Source organism: Balearica regulorum, chromosome 7 (assembly GCF_011004875.1).
Source record: "Balearica regulorum gibbericeps isolate bBalReg1 chromosome 7, bBalReg1.pri, whole genome shotgun sequence".
Taxonomy (NCBI): Eukaryota; Metazoa; Chordata; class Aves; order Gruiformes; family Gruidae; genus Balearica; species Balearica regulorum.
In genome coordinates this window covers 16,354,833-16,371,139 of record NC_046190.1, presented here as the reverse complement: position 1 = coordinate 16,371,139, position 16,307 = coordinate 16,354,833, and the positions used below count along the sequence as shown (strand labels likewise).

At 65.9% G+C, this 16,307-nt stretch overlaps 2 protein-coding genes across 3 annotated transcripts; one reads left to right on the top strand and one right to left on the bottom strand.

Moving 5' to 3' along the window:
• The first annotated feature begins 446 nt into the window (after positions 1–446).
• Positions 447–4,784, top strand: SLC25A28 (solute carrier family 25 member 28). 2 transcript variants are annotated; one of them, XM_075758168.1, is made up of 5 exons: positions 447–956; positions 1,121–1,349; positions 2,237–2,293; positions 3,680–4,242; positions 4,385–4,784. In XM_075758168.1, the coding sequence occupies exons 1-4, from the start codon at positions 462–464 to the stop codon at positions 4,195–4,197; spliced, it is 1,299 nt and encodes a 432-aa protein (XP_075614283.1). In that variant the 5' UTR covers positions 447–461; the 3' UTR covers positions 4,198–4,242; positions 4,385–4,784. The 2 variants fall into 2 exon arrangements, with proteins under 2 accessions (XP_075614283.1, XP_075614282.1); XM_075758167.1 differs by having other exon boundaries at positions 3,680–4,784.
• An 8,587-nt stretch (positions 4,785–13,371) lies between these two features.
• On the bottom strand, positions 13,372–15,631 carry NKX2-3 (NK2 homeobox 3). Its single transcript, XM_075758165.1, has 2 exons — positions 15,109–15,631; positions 13,372–14,440 (listed from the first exon to the last, which is right to left on the bottom strand). The coding sequence occupies exons 1-2, from the start codon at positions 15,449–15,451 to the stop codon at positions 13,800–13,802; spliced, it is 984 nt and encodes a 327-aa protein (XP_075614280.1). The 5' UTR covers positions 15,452–15,631; the 3' UTR covers positions 13,372–13,799.
• Between the last annotated feature and the right edge of the window lie 676 nt (positions 15,632–16,307).

The following is a 16,307-nucleotide window of genomic DNA, read 5'->3' as shown; positions in this document are numbered from 1 at the left end:
TCGGGGCGGGACGGCGCCCCCAGGCGGCCCAGAGCCGCGCCTGGCTTCGCCCTTGCTCCCGCGTCCGACCTTCGCCGCGAGACGTCACCCGGAGACTTCCTCCCGCGCGCCCTATCGCAGCGCGGACTCGGGGCGCGGCCCGCCTCCCGCGGGCCGTCGCCGCCAGCGCCCAGCCAATCCGAGGCGCCCAAATACACAACACGCGCCGAGAGCCGGAGTGGCGGGCGAGAAGGCCAATGGCGGCTCTCCGGTCTCGCGCAGAAGAAGAGCGGGCGGGCCAAAGGTCGCGGGCTCGCCGCCCAATGGGCCGCGCGGCGGGGCGGGGCGCGAAGTTGAGGCACCCAATGGGCCGCGCGGGACGGCGGGGCGGGGAGTTCCGGCGGCCAACGGGCAGCGCGCCCGAGCGCGCCGGAGGGAGCGGCCGGCCAGTGGCAGCGTCCGAGCCGCGGCGGCGGCGGCCAATGAGCGCGGCGCGCGGGGGCGGTGGGCGGTGGGTCCAGCCAGTGGACGCGCGGCGGGGGCGGGCGACGGTTGGCGGCGGCCAATGGGTGCGGCGGGGCGGGGCGGCGCGGGAGCGGAGGGGGCGGGGCGGCGCGGCGCGGGGCCGGGGCGGCGGCGGCGGTGGCGGCGGCGCCATGGAGCTGGGGGCGGGCGCGGGGGCGGGCGCGGGCCCCGGCGCGCGGGGTGGCGCGGAGTCGGGCCGCGTCCTGCTGCTGCTGATGGGCGGCGGCGGCGCGGGCCGGGCGCGGCGGGGCGGCGCGGAGGCGGAGGCGGGGCCGGGTCCCGGTGCCGGCCCAGGGGGGCCCGAGGCGGCGCGGGGCCCCGAGCCGCGCTCCCCGCCCGCCCCCGACTACGAGGCGCTGCCGCAGGGCGCCGCCGTCTCCACGCACATGCTGGCGGGCGCCGTGGCGGGCGTCATGGAGCACTGCGTGATGTACCCTGTCGACTGCGTCAAGGTGCCGGCACCGGCGGCGGGGCGGGGGGCGCGGCGGGGCGGGGAGGAGGGCGGCGGCAAACCGGGGCCTACCGGGGGGGGGGGGGAGGGGGGGTTGTGCCCCGCCCAGGCCCGGCCGGGCCCGCGGGGGGGTGACGGGCCGCCCGCCCGGGCCTTGTGTTGCAGACGCGGATGCAGAGCCTGCGGCCGGAGCCCGCCGCCCGCTACCGGAACGTGCTGGAGGCCCTGTGGCGCATCGCCCGCACCGAGGGCGTCTGGCGGCCCATGCGGGGCATGAACATCACGGCCACCGGCGCCGGCCCGGCCCACGCCCTCTACTTCGCCTGCTATGAAAAGTTAAAAAAGACGCTGAGCGACGTTATCCACGCGGGGGGCAATAGCCATGTGGCCAACGGTACTGCTCCCGACCCCCCCCGCGGGGGGCCACGGGGGCCGGGGGCTACCGGGAGCCGCCCCCCCGCCACGCCACGCCGGGGTGGGGAGCGGGGTGGGGAGAGACTGAGCTTTGGCGGTAGGGAGGCCTGGTCCCGTCCCTTAGCCGCTGCGGGGTCGGGGTGCCACGGATGTCCTAAAGCCCTGTGCTCTCTCCAGCTGCCAGCCAGCCGCACGGTGCCGCGCCGGCACGGTGCTGGGCAGGGGGAAGCACCGGTCCTGCGCCTGCCGGAGCCGCTCCCAGGTATCTGGCTTGAAGCAGGTTAGTGGCCGGCCCCGGCTCGGAAGGATGCTGGTGGATGGGAGCTGCCCGCAGACGAGCCGGCACCGGCCACGGCCCCACGGGTTGGCGGTGCCGGAGCTTGCCCCAGGAGCACCACGTGGTTTCAGAGCCGGTCTTGCCGCGGTGCCCGTTACTCGACTCGAGCCGCTGCAGTGGAGAAAGCGTGGGGCCGAGGGGAGAGCGGGGCACGTCCCGCCCTCGGCAGGCGTGCGGCGGAGTGCCGTCGCGCTTCTCCATCTTTGCGGGGCGCGGGGCCGCTCGCTGCCCTGTGGGCCCCTGCCAGGTGGTGGCATCAGCCTGTCCCCCAAGGGCTGCGCCTGAGCGAGTCCCGGTCAGCCTGCGGGACCTGAGCCTGTCGCAATCCTCTCCTTCTCTTTCTTGAGCTCTCTCCGGGTGGGAACTGCTGAGGACCGTCCTGCCTCTTGACGGGGAGATGGAGGTCACTTTCAGATCTCGCCCTCTTCCAGGGGCCTCCTCCTTTGCCTTAGCCGGGGACGTGGGGCTGTGATGGAGCCCCGGGGTCCCTCGGCTCCCCCTGCTCACATGTGGCAGTTCTTGTTTTGCAGGTGCAGCCGGGTGTGTAGCAACGTTGCTCCACGATGCAGCCATGAACCCTGCTGAAGGTAACGATGGTCCTGGCGTGCCGGGGAGGGGAGGATCGGGGGCTGCCCGGGCCGCTCGGGTCCCCTCTGCAGCACGGAGGGGGCTCTCCTCGTTGCTCGCCTGACTGCAAGGATCTTTTGGGGCCAGTGGCTGCAGCTCCGCTCAGGGAGCCCAGTGGCTGCCCGTTACGGAGGGGGTAGGTAGAAGAGATTAATTCAGGGTAGCGCAGCGAACCCCAGGTTAGGAGGAGCCGGGAGGGCACCAGCCCAGGGCTTTGGCTGGGGAAGGTTACCTGGAGCAGGAGAAAAGGCACGAGAGGTGTCGTCTTTACTGTTGAAGTCACTCCAGGTGTGTGGAAATTGGGCATTGCTGCGGTGAGATCTCGGGAAGATGCGGTACAGTTCTGGGCCTGTGTTCAGGAAGAAAATGAAAAGAATGGGGCACAAAAGGCACGCGAGAGAGGTCAGGAGAAGGGAGATCTTGTGTTGCAAAATGTCTGGAAGATAGTGATTTTGTTGAGCCTGGTATGTATGAAAAAGGCAGAGGGAGTTTGTAGTGAAAGCCTGTGAACGTGGTGGGAGAAGGAGGAATAACAAAGAACCAGTCATGAAGGTACTTTTTCCTCTTTAAAGCTGGAGGGGTCATGGCAACGCAGGTTCCAGCTGATCTGGGCCCAGCGAGGCTCCTGCCTGCCCCTGCCTCGCTGGGACCCTGAGGAGCAGGCAGTTGTGTGGCCAGACCATTGTCATTCCTTCCCTGGAGCTCATCTTCTTATCACAGCTGTAGAATTTGTGGTCACCCTGAGACAGGAAGAGGCAGGACAGCAGCAGGCGGTGCTCTGGGCTCCCCTGTACCACTCATGGATGTGTTGGGGGGGATTGGTGTCTGGTTCTTGCCCCGGAGCGGCTGTGTTTCAGCAGCAGCCGCTAACGATTCCTGGCTGGTGGGCTCTGCGATGCGCTGTGGTTATTTTGGGCAGCAGCAGGGGCAGCTGGGGAGGGACAGGCTTGTCCAGATCGAGAGCTCTTGGAAAATAATAGATGCGGAGGGCGTTCTCCCCTCGCAGTAGCTCTGCGGTGGTGAATGGGGAGACCTCGGGAGCGAGGGTGGATCTGGAGTATAAGCACCCGTGTATCAGGATGTTCCCTGGGGCTGCGGTAGCTGTGGGGTTTGCAGGTGGTGATGTCTGTGCGACCGTGATGCCTCGGCAGATCTAAATGGCTGCAGTCCTGCCCGGGGACACGCAGGACACTGCTGGTCCGAGTTGTCTGTCATTAGCTTTTAAGCCGGTGTGACTAAACTCCAGGTGCTCGGAGGAAGCCTGGTTTCGCACTTACCCTTTCTCTTTCTTCCTTTACGCACCGGGGTCCTGGCTGCTGCTGCTGGCTGCTGCCATCCGTCCCAAGTGGTCAAACAGAGGATGCAGATGTACAACTCGCCTTACCAGCGTGTGACGGACTGTGTGCGGGCTGTGTGGCGCAATGAAGGGGCCGGAGCTTTCTACCGTAGCTACACCACCCAGCTCACCATGAACATCCCCTTCCAAGCCATTCACTTCATGACCTACGAGTTCTTGCAAGAGCAGCTCAACCCCCACAGACAGTACAACCCAGGCTCCCACGTGGTCTCCGGAGCCTGCGCGGGGGCTGTCGCTGCCGCTGCCACTACGCCTTTGGACGTTTGCAAAACACTGCTCAACACCCAGGAGTCCCTGGCCTTGAGCTCCAACATCAGTGGACACATCACAGGCATGGCCAATGCCTTCAGGACGGTGTACCAAGTGGGTGGCGTGACCGCCTACTTCAGAGGGGTCCAGGCGAGAGTCATTTATCAGATGCCCTCAACGGCGATCGCCTGGTCCGTGTACGAGTTCTTCAAATACATCCTCACCAAGCGCCAGGAGAAGCGGCGGGCTGGGAAGTGAGCCAGAGCCAAACGCCATTCCAGACCTGCTTCGCCTCCCCTCCTGGTTTGTCTTCTGACCCCTCTCCCTTTCGGTTTGGTTTGTGTTGAAGAGAGGGGGCAGCGAAGCCCTTCGGGGTTTAGTGACGCCGTTTCTTGCCTGCGGCTGCTGCAGCTCTGCTCAGGCTGCACGGCTTGCTCTCTCCCAGGGTCCGCTGAGATGTCCCACAGGGAGCTGCAGCCCAGGTCACGTCCCCTGGCACTTCGGTGGAGCTGTGCTCCTGTCCTTTCCTGAACCAAAACCTCCTCTCACGCAAAGCTCGCCCCTCCTCGGAGGGGGAAGGTGAACGTCCTGCTCTGCCACTGGCAGGGCCAAGCTGAGCTCACAGTCACCAAGGAGAGGTCGGCGGCACTGCCCGGGATGCTGGGGGCTTTGTCCGGCTTTTGGCTGAAGCAAAGTGTAAGCCTTGCCGTTGTCTTGTAGCACGCACACGTGATGCTGACTGCCCTGGTGGTGGTGGGGGGGGAGGATGGCACTTGAGGAGGGGAGCCCGTAGGTGTGTTATTGTTCCTGCTCTTGACACCTCCAATAAAAACAGTTCTGCTCTATCCTCATGTCCCCTTCTTACTCGGCATGGCCCAGCTCCCACCACCATGCCTTTCAGATTGTGCACGGTGCTGAGCTCTTTTGATGGGTGCCAGAGAGGAAGGGAAATGGGGTCCGAGGGTGGTGGTGGGAGGAGGGGGCCTGCCTGGCCCAGCTACCCTAGCAACAGGCAGGGAGGAGGGTGGTCCCCATCCTCTTTGGCTCATGGCCCAGCCCATTGCCGGCCACCGGCATGGGCTGTGACTGCTGAAGAAGCTGAGGTTTCTGCTTCTCAGCCAGGCAGTTCTGCACCCCCGGGGTGGTCCTCCAGACCGCTCCAAATGGAGGTGATGGCAGGAGGGCCCTGGGTTGTGTGTGCCAGGGACAGCACAGGAATTTCAGCACCGGGTGAGGTTGGAGGGCTTTGTGCATCTCACACAGGAGATTTGGGCCTCAGCAGGGCTTTTGCCGCCTCATTTCGAGTAAACTAGTTTGTGCCTTGTTGGGCATCTTAAAACTGTCAACACACTTGCTCAAAATGCCAGTATTTAGACTAATGCTAATTAATAGAACAGCTTATTTTTTTTCCCATTTTGTTAGCTTGCTCGATACTGACTTTTAGGGTCCCACCTAGCTCTGGACCTCAATGGAATGTGTGCTGAGCACCCAGGTATCGCCTAGTTGTGCTGACCTTCCCAGACCAGAGCTCCGGGTCCCTCAAGCCGGGTGCCCGTGGGTGACGCCTGGCTCTTGCGGGATGCACCCATGGTGCTTGCAGGAGCAGCGTCCATCCCACGGTGCCATGCCCAAAATAACTCCCTGGAGGAAATGCATTCACAAGCCGTGATACGTGCTGCCAGTGAGTGTCTGGGTTGGCTCGGGGCTGCTTCAGAGGATCTGTGCCTGGCCTGCACGGAGGGCTGCTGGCGGGGGAAAAGAGAGGTTGTCCTGCAGCTGGAAAGGCTGCTGGGTGAGCAGGGAGGATGTGGAACCCTCGGGGGCATCGGGTCCAGCACTGCGGAGAGGCTGGAGGGCAGGAACCCCCGCACTGCAGGGCTGGGTGCTCAGCACCCTGCCCAAGCCCCATTCCAGCCCCAGCTCCACCTTTCCCTTAAGCATCTCTCTTGTCCCCTGGTTTCTGAGGGTGGGTGATTGAGGCCAAGTGACCACTGGTGGGAATTTTGATGGCTGCCTGGCAAGGCTGGGTGTCCCTGGACGCAGAGCGGCCACAGCCTGGGTCTGCCTGGGTTGCAGGCTGTGCTCATCCTCTGCTCCCTTGCATGGGCTGCAGACTCTTGGTCCCAGATTTTTCTGCACAAGCAGGAGAATGAGAAGCTCCTTAAAGAAACAAAAGCTGCCAGAAGACAGGAGCCTCCAGTTTTCCCATCATTTCAGGAGCTAGGGCTTTAAGAAATAGCCTGAGTGTTGTAAGATTTGGCAGCCCTGCGGCTCCTCCACCCAAGAGGGAGAAATCCGAGACGCAAAAATGGCTGGGAGAGACCAGGGAAGGATTAGCTTGGTGGGCAGGGCATTAGACAGTAATTTGCAGAAGATGGGTACGGCTGGGCTCTGCCAGGACGGGTCTCCCTGCCCAGAAGCCGAAAGCTGTTGGCAGTGGAGCTGCAGCTTCGCCTTTAGCCCTCACCATGCACCGAGGTAATGACAGACCCTGTGAAGGGGAAGGCATAAACACTGGCCGGGACTGGGGGGAAATTCACACTATTAAATCCATCAGCTGCTGGAAGAAGCTCTATAAATGTCAGCGGATGAAGGCATGATTGAAGGTGACTCCAGGATGTTTCCAGGAATAACTGCCCACAGAAGTGCTGGGGGAGGGAGCAAGACCCCTGGGAATGCAGAGATGATAAGTCAGCACCGCACAGAGATGCTGTGAGCGACGGGCCTGAGCGCTCCCCTGGCAAGGCCATGGCCTTTCTGCTCTCCCGGCGTTTTGCCAGCTTAACCCAGCAGCAGGTGGGTGCTGCCCAGCGCAGGCAGCAGCTCCACGGAGGATGGCATTGTCTGTGAGGGGTCTGGCGTTGCAGGGACGGCAGAGCTGCCCCGGTGGTTTGCAGATATCCCTTGGGCCAAGCCACAAAAGACCAGAAAAATCCCTTGTTCCTGCTGCTATCTCCATCCCCCGAGCTGAACCTCTGCCATGGTGCGAGGGGTGCCCGTGGCTGCTCCCCAGCTCTGCCGGGGTGAGGTGTCCCCTCACCAGCCAGCCTGGTTCCTCTGGCGCCTGTGGCATGATGAGATGCCCAGAGGTAACGGGGTTATCGTCTGATTCTGCTAGGGCGGCTGCCTTTCCAAGGTCTGATAATGCCTCGGCGAAGCCATGCTGCTCTGGGTCTGTCCTATGGCCTCCTAGGTATTTGGCTGCACTTCGAGTGAGATTCCTCCTACAGCCTCTTCTGAGTAAAGACACTATTTTTGGCTTTTCAGCAAGGAAGCCATGCTCAGCCTGGCGGAGTTTTGGAGACAACCTCTTTTCCTTTCACCTCCCCGCAGGATCCCCGGCCACGTCCAGCACGGGCAGGGATTTGCTGCCTTGCCTTCCCATCTCCGACTGCCCCTCGAGCCCTGTCCTGCCGCTGGTGCCGAAACGGGGGTCCCAGGTGGGGGTGAGCCCTGCAGCCCCCGAGCAGGCAGAGCTGGGCAGCGCTGCCGGCCGTGCCCCGCTCTGGGTGATAGATCCAGGGCTGCCACAGCTCTGCCATGGCAGGAGCCCAAGCTATTTCAGGCAGTCCAAGTTTGCCACGCCAGGAGCAGCTCAGGAGCCCCAGGCTGCCTTCCTGGGGTAACCGGAGATGCCTGCACTCCCACAGGTTAAGGGTAGGGCTGGGGTGAGTGAAGCTGGCGGGGGGGGGGGGGGGTGGGCAACACCCCCAGAGCAAGAAGGGGAGACCCCTCCAATATGTCTGCCCTGTACCTTCAGCGGGGGGGGCAGTGGGCTCCCGAGCTGCTCCTGCCTTGGGGATCCCACACAGGGTGCTGGGTCCCAGCTCGCAGGGGCCTTTGCCAGCTCAGCTCAGGGGCAAGCGGGGGGGCAAGGGCACTGTCCTGCTCCTCCTCTGCCAGCACCCTGGGCTACCCCAAGCTTTCCTGCCCCCCCAGCCTCCCTGCACCGGGTGCCAGACAGCCCTGCTCAGTGGGAGGAGGTGGCCAGAGCCCGTGGGGAGCGCGGAGGTGGGCTCCCAGCCTCCCTCCAGCCCCGACCCGCCCCAGCTCTGGGATTCCTCAGGGCTCTGTCAGACCCCAATAAAGTCGTACAAGTTCTCATGACCCCACGGCCTTACAGTGGTGGTAAACGCGGGTGCTGGGGCTGCCTGGACACAGAGCAGACATTGTCTCTGGTGGGCCCTGGGAAACCCTCTTCTGACCCATGTTGCTGCCCGGGTTAAACCGCAGAGAGACAAACCCTGGCTGGGCTGGTCCCAGCCTGCCCGGCTGTGGCCGAGCATCGCAGCGGTGCAGGGAGGCAGGCAATATAGCCTGAAAGGTAAAGTTGGGGCTGAAAACCTGCTTTCTTGTCTGTAAAGAGCCATCAGAGGAAGCAATCCCCAGGGCTGGGCTGGGACTGTTCTCAGCGTGTCTGGGTTCATGGGGAAATACTGGTAATACCCATACTTAGCACAGGGTTATGTGTCAAAGTCCCCTGACAAGGGGCTACAAAGTGGCTCTGGGAAGATGCTGCCTGGCTGGAGTGCGGGCAGCCAGTGTGTCACGCTGGGGAGGTGGCCAGTGTGGGAGAAGAGCCGCTCCTGGGCTGGATGCGGGTGGCACAGGGGTGGCAGCAGGGGGTCACTCTCCTAAGGGCACACAGGTGAGGACAGTAGGGACAGCTCAAGTGCACCATGACACTAGAGCCTGCCCTGGGATCAAGCTCAAAAGCAGCTGCAGCAAGGGCTGTTCCAGGAGATGGGGGAACTCCAGCCCTAATCTCCCCAGCCCAGCACACCTGCATGTACTGCACTGCTGGTGGTGCTAGCCCCAGAGAAACCCTGCAATCCCCCTTGGAGCACCCGTGGGACACAGGCTGACACAAGAGCCTCCTGGCAGGGGGCACAGACTGTATCTGGCACAGCTAGGTGGATGCCAGGAGAAATGCAAACCCAGCAGCCTTCTCCTCTGTCCTCAGCACATTTGGGTGCCTGTTAGACCTGGGCAGTATGTCTCCTGGAGCATTGCCAAGGGCTATAAAAAGGGAAGGGAGCAGAGAATCGGGCTGTGCCTCCAGCAGGGACACAGCTCCCTCTGGTGAGGGCGCAGCTGAAACGAGCACCAGGCACTGGACACCACAACCATCATAAATATCCTTGGGCAAGGACTTGCTGGGCGTGAACATGGGTAGCTGGAGGCTGTGGGCAGTGCTGGGGCTTTGGGACGGAGAAGATAATCAGAGCTAAAATCCTGGGTCTCTCACAAAGACGTGCTGGCTGCTTGTGCTCAGTTAAAAAAAAAAACCAAACACAGAGAGCAAAACATCTCTCACTAGAAAGGGGCCTGCGCAGTGGCTAGAGGCCAGGAGGGGATGCTGGCCCTGTCCCCAGCTCCCCCACCACAGTGGGGACATGTGTAGGTGCTTTCCTTTCACTGCATGTACAAGCCCCAGCGATGCTCCCCGCTGCAGCAAAGCTCCTGCGTGTGTCAGGAGACCCCAGGTCCCACACAGCTCAGCCGTGGGGAGACACCAGCCTGCCCAGAGCCAACACAACCAGCCCAGCCTTCCCGATGCCCAGCGCGTCCCACTGCCATCCCCAGCGCCAGGGACGCGAAGCCAGCGTGGGGAGGCAGCCCTGCCCGCCTGCTCGGCAGCCCTCCAAGCCTTGCAGGGGCACTCGGGCACCCCCAAACCAAGCCAACACCAGAGGCAGAGTCCCCCCCCCGCGGCATGGGGTGGCAGGGACAGTTACCTGCCGCTCCCTGTCCCCGGGTGCTTGCCGATAGATGGCGGTGGCGTATCTCGCTTGGGGACAGGCACGGGGAGCGGTGTCCCGGCTGGCACCCCGGGCCACCTGGGGTTCCCAGGCAGCACCCCGCCAGCAGCCGGGGATCCCCCTGGCCCCGGCACCGCCCGCCTGCAGCAGCCCCGGGCGTAGCGAAGGGTCGTCCACGGGAAAGTGACTGCGGATTTTATTGCCCAGGCAGGGGAAGGCGGCAGGGCGCAGCTGGGAAGGGCTCCAGCGGGACCTGGGGACCGCTCTGGAGGGGACAAAGATGCAGTCCCCTTCTCTGGAGCAATGCTGTGGCCCGTCTCGCTGGTGCAGGGAAAAGGAACAGCTAAAATACATGCATGTCCCCCCCCTGCTTTTAGTTAGGTGTAGTGATCTTGTGATGCACAGGACGGGCTGGAGGACTGGGGAGGGTCTGTGGCCATGAGTGACTCATCCAAGGAAGGGAGACAGGTCCGTGGCCCTCGTGCTGGCAGGCACGTAGTGGGAGAAACCCTCGCTGGAGGCTCCACAGCACAAGTACCAATATTTTAATTTAATTACCTGATCCATGGCTGGCTATAGCTTTCTTGGCACTGGAGAGTGCTTGTGTGACAACCCCACATTGCCATCACCAAGAGGAGCTTCCAGCATCTCTGGTGCCAGCTGCCCACCGAGCACTGATGGCTCCACAGAGCAGCCTCGGCAGCTCCCAGCTTGTGGTGTGTGGAGGGGGAAGGAGGAATGGGAAAAGATGTCAGGAAGGAGAGGAAACCAGAGCACATCTGCAGTGCTGCAGAGGGAGCAGTGCTGCCCCCGCACAATCCTGGGCATGATGGAGAGGCCTCAGAAAACCAGCTAGCACTGGGGTTTGGATAGAGACTCCCTGGGAACCGCTGGACAGAGGCAAGTTCTGCTCATGGGCTCCTCCTTGGCTAGGAAACCTGAATGAAACACAGAAATGGAGCCCGTGCACAGAGCCGGCCTGAGGCCTGGTAGTTAAAGCCTGGCCACCCCTCAGTCCCTTCTTTGCTTTAAGTCAGTGTGTTGTTTTAGAGAATCTCATCCCTGTCCAAAATCAATCGGCACCTCCCTTCCCTGACTCCCAAACAGCAATAAATCCCCATTTGACTGGGAAGAAACAGCATGTGCCCTCTGCCCCTTGACCATGACCCTCCCCATCCCTCCTTCCCCAGTGTCCCTCCAGCCGCGCCACCGCTGCAGCGGGACCATGCCAGAAGGGTTTCCACCAGCACCCTGCGCTGCTTGCGTCGCATCCTGCCTGCAGCACCCTGTTTCGCCCCGGGGCGCAGGGGATGGGGTACGTCACAGGCAGGCGCTGCCTCCAGCACAGCCACGCAGCGACTTCCCTCCATTGTGTCTCCCCTCCCTGGGCAGCCTGTCCAATCTGCGGTCTCCCACCATCTCCCTCCCACTGGCCTCCGCCGGCTGTTCCTCCTCTTTGGAGCGCTTCACTTCCGCCACCCTGCTCTGGGCCCTCCGGCACCGCCAGCTCTTTGTGCCGCTTCATCCTCCTCATCAGCTCAGGGGCTTTGGGCAAGAGTTTGCAGAGGGGTCCCTCCCACTAACCCCCTGCCCTCCCCCCCAGTCTGAGCTGGTGGGACAGCTGGGATCTGTCCCAGAAATGGAGCTCACTATGGTGGACATCTAGAAACTTCCACTGCCGTGCCACATCAGCCTGTAGCCGGGCCTCTCGGCATCCCCCAGCTGGGCACTGCTCCAGCTCAGTGTGGGGAAAGCAGGGCCAGGGAGCACACACGGGTGTCAGCAGGCGTAAATGGGGTGTGCACAATACTGACCTCACACCCAGAGCAATGCTGGGTACTGTTGGTGCTTGATAATGCTGGTATTGCCCAGCATGGCCTCTTGCAAAATGGCCGTGGGGTCCCTGTGTGCCCCTTCATTCTGCCTAACTGTCCATGCTCCAGAGACTGGGGCTATGAACGTGGACAGCGTGTCCCATGCCAGGGCTCTGGTCTCGACTGAAGTCTCTGGGTGCTGCTGGGGATGAAGCAGATTTCTAACCAGCTGCCACGTACTTGGAGGGGATGTGGTAAGCTGGGAGCTCCTCTCACACACCCTGATTTCGGAGGAGCTTGTGTTTACAACTCCTCTGGTTTGCACACTGAGGCATGAACTCACACGGGTCTCCTGTATTTTTGCAGACAACAGTCTGGCAGAACATGGAGGAAAGCGCAACTCTTTCCTATGGCAGAGACAAATCTCCCCAGCCTGACTGCTGCTGCAAAGATAGAGCATTACCTATCTTTGTTCTTGGCTATCCTGTTTCTACCCACGAGACTACAGGGCCTTAACCACTCATCTCCGAAAGCCAAGAGCGGGGCCTGGGCTTCCTCTCCCGCGACACCTTGCTGCCATCCAGCAAACAATCGGTTGGGCGTGCCGCATCCTCTCCCAGCGCCGGCCCCGCAAAGCCTGCGGCCTCGGGGTGGCTCGCAGGACAGCGGGGTGCCGTGCAGAAGCAGGGCTGGGACCCGCAGTCTGCTGGTTGCCCGCTCTGTCCCCGCAGTACTCCAGAATTTCTCCGGTTCCTTTCAAACAGCAAACCCCAAGGGTGTTCGGCTCGTGCGGTGGAAACGTGCAGCGTAAAACCGGGTTTACAGCGTGAACGGTCGTTACCTGCTGCTTCTGCGATGGCAGGCTACGAAACCCGGTCCTCTGCTTGTGGCAGAGGGACCGTCACACGACACGCGTGGGGAAGGCAGGGGGAGGACGCGGTGGGCATCGCTGGACGAGAGTGGGGGGGAGCCATACCGAGCCCCTGGGCTGTGTCCGTCCCAGCGGCTCCGAGAACGCTGCGCTGGAAACATCTCCGGGAGCTCGAGCGTCGCGGCCGGGGAGACGTGCGGGAGAGCTCCCCGCGCCTCCGGTCTCCGCTGCCGCCCGGGCCGAGCCAGACGGGGCTCCGCGGGTGTCCGCCCCCCCCCGCCCCCAGGCGCGGCTCCGGCTCTGGCCCCGGCCCCGGCTCCGGACGCGGCGCTCGCCGGGACGCGCACGGCGGAGGCACGGCCGCGGCGGCGGGGCCGCGACTGCCCCGAGAGCTCCGCGGCGGCGGCGGGACGGGGCGACCCGGGACGGGGCGGGCGGGGGACAACCCCGCGGCCGGTCCCGCGGGGCTCGGGGCCCTCGGCCGCCCCCTCCCCCTGCAGCCGAGGGAAATGGCTGAACATGTAGCAATAATGCCCCGGCATTCAGGCTGCCCGGCCCGGCCGGCCCTAATCAGCGGCCCGCGGACCCCCCTCCTCTCCCCCTGCGCTCCCAGAAAGGGGAACAAAACCCAGCACGTTTCTGCAGCCCCCGCGCATAAAGCACCGGGCCTGGGCCTCAGTGGGGGGCAAAGCGGCCCGTCAATCTCGGCGCCGGGGCCCCTTTGTCCCTCGCCTCCCTGCCACACCTTTTGTTCCCGAATCCAATAAGCGCCTATTCCCGCTACCTTCCTCGGCGGCTCCTTTCAGCGCCGGCCCGGCGGCCACAATGGGCCCGGCTCTGAGCTGCGCGGCCCCATTCAGCGCCCTTGGCACGCTCACAAGCCGACCGGGCCGCCCTGCCCCGCGGGCACGCCACTGCGACCGCCCCGCCGCCGGGCACCGGCCCCGGCGGGCCCCGGCCGCTGGGCGAAGGAGGAGCGGGCGGCGGATATTGCACCTGGTTTATTGACTGACTCGGCGAGCTGGCGCTGGCAGTAACCGATACAGAGTAGATAGAGGGGCCGCGGCACCCCCGGGCCCCGCCGTCGGCTTTTTACAAGCAAAGCTGCTCCGCTGGCGCGGCGCGATCGGCTCCGGCCCGCCCGGCCGTCGCGGCGGCTCCGCGGGGCGGCGGCGCTTTCGCTGCGAGCTCGGGCGGGCCCGTCCTGCCGCACCGCGCCGCTCCGCCCGCCGCCGGCCCCGCACCGCGGCCCGCGGGAGCGCCGGGGTCCCGCCGCGCCGTCCCTCCGCCGTCGCCTCCCGTCCAGGGCGCGCATTGCGCGGCGCGCAGCCGGGCTGCAGTGCGGGTGATAACGGGGCCCCGGAGCCGCCGGGCCGTCCTGCCGGTCCGCTCCCGGCCCTCAGTGCGTGCGGGCTACCAGGCCCGGATGCCCTGCAGTGCGCCCTGGCTGCAGGAGGGCCCCGCCGCCGCCTGGTGCAGCGGCTGGCCGCCGCCGCCGAAGCCCCCCAGGCCGCCCACGTTCACGAAGGGGCCGGCGGCCGCCGCCGGGCTGCAGGCGGCTTGCATGGAGGCGCCGCCGGTGCCCGCCGGGTAGGTGCAGCCGTAGCCGGGGTTGTAGGAGGCGGCGTTGCCGTAGCCGTAGGCGGGGAAGCCGTTGTAGGAGTAGGGCCCGTTGTACGCCGAGCTGTAGCCCTGCGACCCGCCGAGGCACGGCTTGCCGTCGCGGACCAGCACAGGCACGGCCACCCTGCGCGGCGGTGGCGGGGCCGTGGGGCCGCCCAGCTCCAGCGACTTGTCCTGCCGCTGCCGCTTGCACTTGTAGCGCCGGTTCTGGAACCAGATCTTCACCTGCGTGGAGGTGAGCTTGAGGCTGCTGGCCAGGTGCTCCCGCTCGGGCGCCGACAGGTAACGCTGCTGCTTGAACCGCCGCTCCAGCTCGAAGACCTGCGCCTGGGAGAAGAGGACGCGCGGCTTCCTCCGGCTCCGCTGCTTCGGCCTCTCCGTCTCCTCCGCCTTCTCCGCCGCATCCAGCGGCTTCTTCAGGACGCAGCTCTCTGCACGGGGAAGCACAGGTCACGGCTGCACCTCCCCGACGCCGGGCGCTCGCCGGTCCCGACGGGGCCCACCGGCGGGCGAGAGCCCCGCGCCGCTGCGCGCCCGTCGGGGAACCGCGGTGCGGGCGGGGAGGCAGCGCCGGGGCCGGACGCCTCCAGCACCGCCTGTGTTTGCGAGGGGCCGGTTCGGGCGGCGGGGCCGGGCGCGTCCCTGCGCCTCCGGGCCGGCGGCGGGGTTACTGCTGCGGCACCGCGGGGCCGAGCCCCGGGCCGCGTCGCGCACGGCGCCGGGCACCTGCTCCGCCGCCTCGCTCCCGGAGGGCCCCGCCGCAGCGGGCGCGGGTTGGGCCTAACCCGCCCCGTTCCTCCGTCTCCGCTACCGAAATTGCGGAGCGCGGGCCTGATCCGGCAGCTCCGGATCGGGGCCCTGCGGGGGCGCTTCTCGCGGAGGCAGCGAGAGGGGCGCAGAGGAGGGCGGTGGCAGCCCCCACGACGTGCCAGTCCCGGCTCGACATGCCCAGGGGACGCGGCGGCGGGGACCGGACCGCAGCGCCGGGACCGGGTCTTCGCGGGGCGATGCCCAGCGGGCTGGGAACGCACCGCAGGGAGCGAGCGCAGGCCCGTCCCGGCGGAGTGGTGCGGGAGAGCGCGGCGGGGCCGATACTCACTTGGGTCGCGGGCCGCGGGGTCCAGCTCCTCTCCCGAGCCGGGGGCCGCGCAGGAGCCGCGCAGCACTGCGTGCACGTAGTTGTCGGCGGAGATCCGCGCGTCCGTCTGGCTGCCGGGCGCTCCCATGGGGCTCAGGTAGGACAGCTTCTCCTCCTCCTCTTCCTCCTCGCCGTCGGAGAAGCGGGCGCCGTCGGCGGCCGCCAGCAGGCAGGCGGCGGGGTGGAAGTGGTGCTCCAGGTGGTGCGGGAGCTGGGCCCCATAGTGCGGGTCCTGCTGCTGCTCCAGGTTGAGGATGTCTTTGACAGAGAAGGGAGTGGAGGTGACGGGGCTCGGTAACATCATCGGGGCAGCGCAAGCGGCCAGGCAGTCCCGCAGGCCCGGCGGCGCTCGGGCGGCGGCTCGGCGGGGAGCGCCGCGCCCGGTGCGGGGGGAGCAGGCAGCGCCGAGAGACGAGGGGCCGCGCCTGCTCCTGTCTAAGTTGCCTCCATTAGCCCGGCGCTGGGGGTCTGCGTTTTGTTACAGCTTCTGCAGGGACAGCCAAGGGCTCGGGAGCCTCCTCTGCCCCGGGCCGGCACGTCACGGCGAGGAGGGGCCGGGGGCGGCCTCGCCATTGGAGGGAGGGGGAGGCAGAGCCGGCCCCCTGCCCGGCTCCGGCCGCCCGGCCAGAAATAGCAATGTATTAAGGCTGCGCTCGGGGAGGCCGCTTCCCCGCCGAGCGCCCCGCCGGCCCGGCACCCGCCCGGCGGGCCCGGGAACGGTGTGCCGGGGTCGGGGTCCCCGCAGAGAGCCGCGGCCGCCGTCGCCGCGCCTCCCAGTGCTAAGCACGTGTAGGTAGGTAGGGACCCCCGCCCCGGCGCGCCCCGCTGGCCCCTGCCCGCACACGGCGCGGACCGGCCCCGGGAGAGGCGAACACGTGCGGCCCCGCCGGCCCGCCCTCCCCGACCCGCCAGCACGGCCGGCCGCCCGGCCCCGCAAGTGCCTCCCGCCGCGCTGGACGCGGCGGCGAGGGGAGGTTCGCCTCCGCCTCCGCCCTGCACTCCTCCCGGGCGGACCGTAGCCGTGCGATGTACACGTAGCCGACCCGCTCCGCATCCCCTGGCACCCCCGGTGCCCCCGCCGGTGCCCCCTCAGATGCCCCCGCGACGGGCCTATCTGCCGCCCCCCCCCGGCTCGCCGCAGCCGGTGCGCAGCGTGCTCG

Coding starts and splice junctions, on each gene's coding strand:
- SLC25A28 (XM_075758168.1), top strand. CDS start 462: ATGAGCGCGGCGCGCGGGGGCGGTGGGCGGTGGGTCCAGCCAGTGGAC. Junction 957..1,120: donor ACCCTGTCGACTGCGTCAAG/GTGCCGGCACCG, acceptor CTTGTGTTGCAG/ACGCGGATGCAGAGCCTGCG. Junction 2,294..3,679: donor AGCCATGAACCCTGCTGAAG/GTAACGATGGTC, acceptor ATCCGTCCCAAG/TGGTCAAACAGAGGATGCAG.
- NKX2-3 (XM_075758165.1), bottom strand. CDS start 15,451: ATGATGTTACCGAGCCCCGTCACCTCCACTCCCTTCTCTGTCAAAGAC. Junction 14,441..15,108: donor CCCCGCGGCCCGCGACCCAA/GTGAGTATCGGC, acceptor TTCCCCGTGCAG/AGAGCTGCGTCCTGAAGAAG.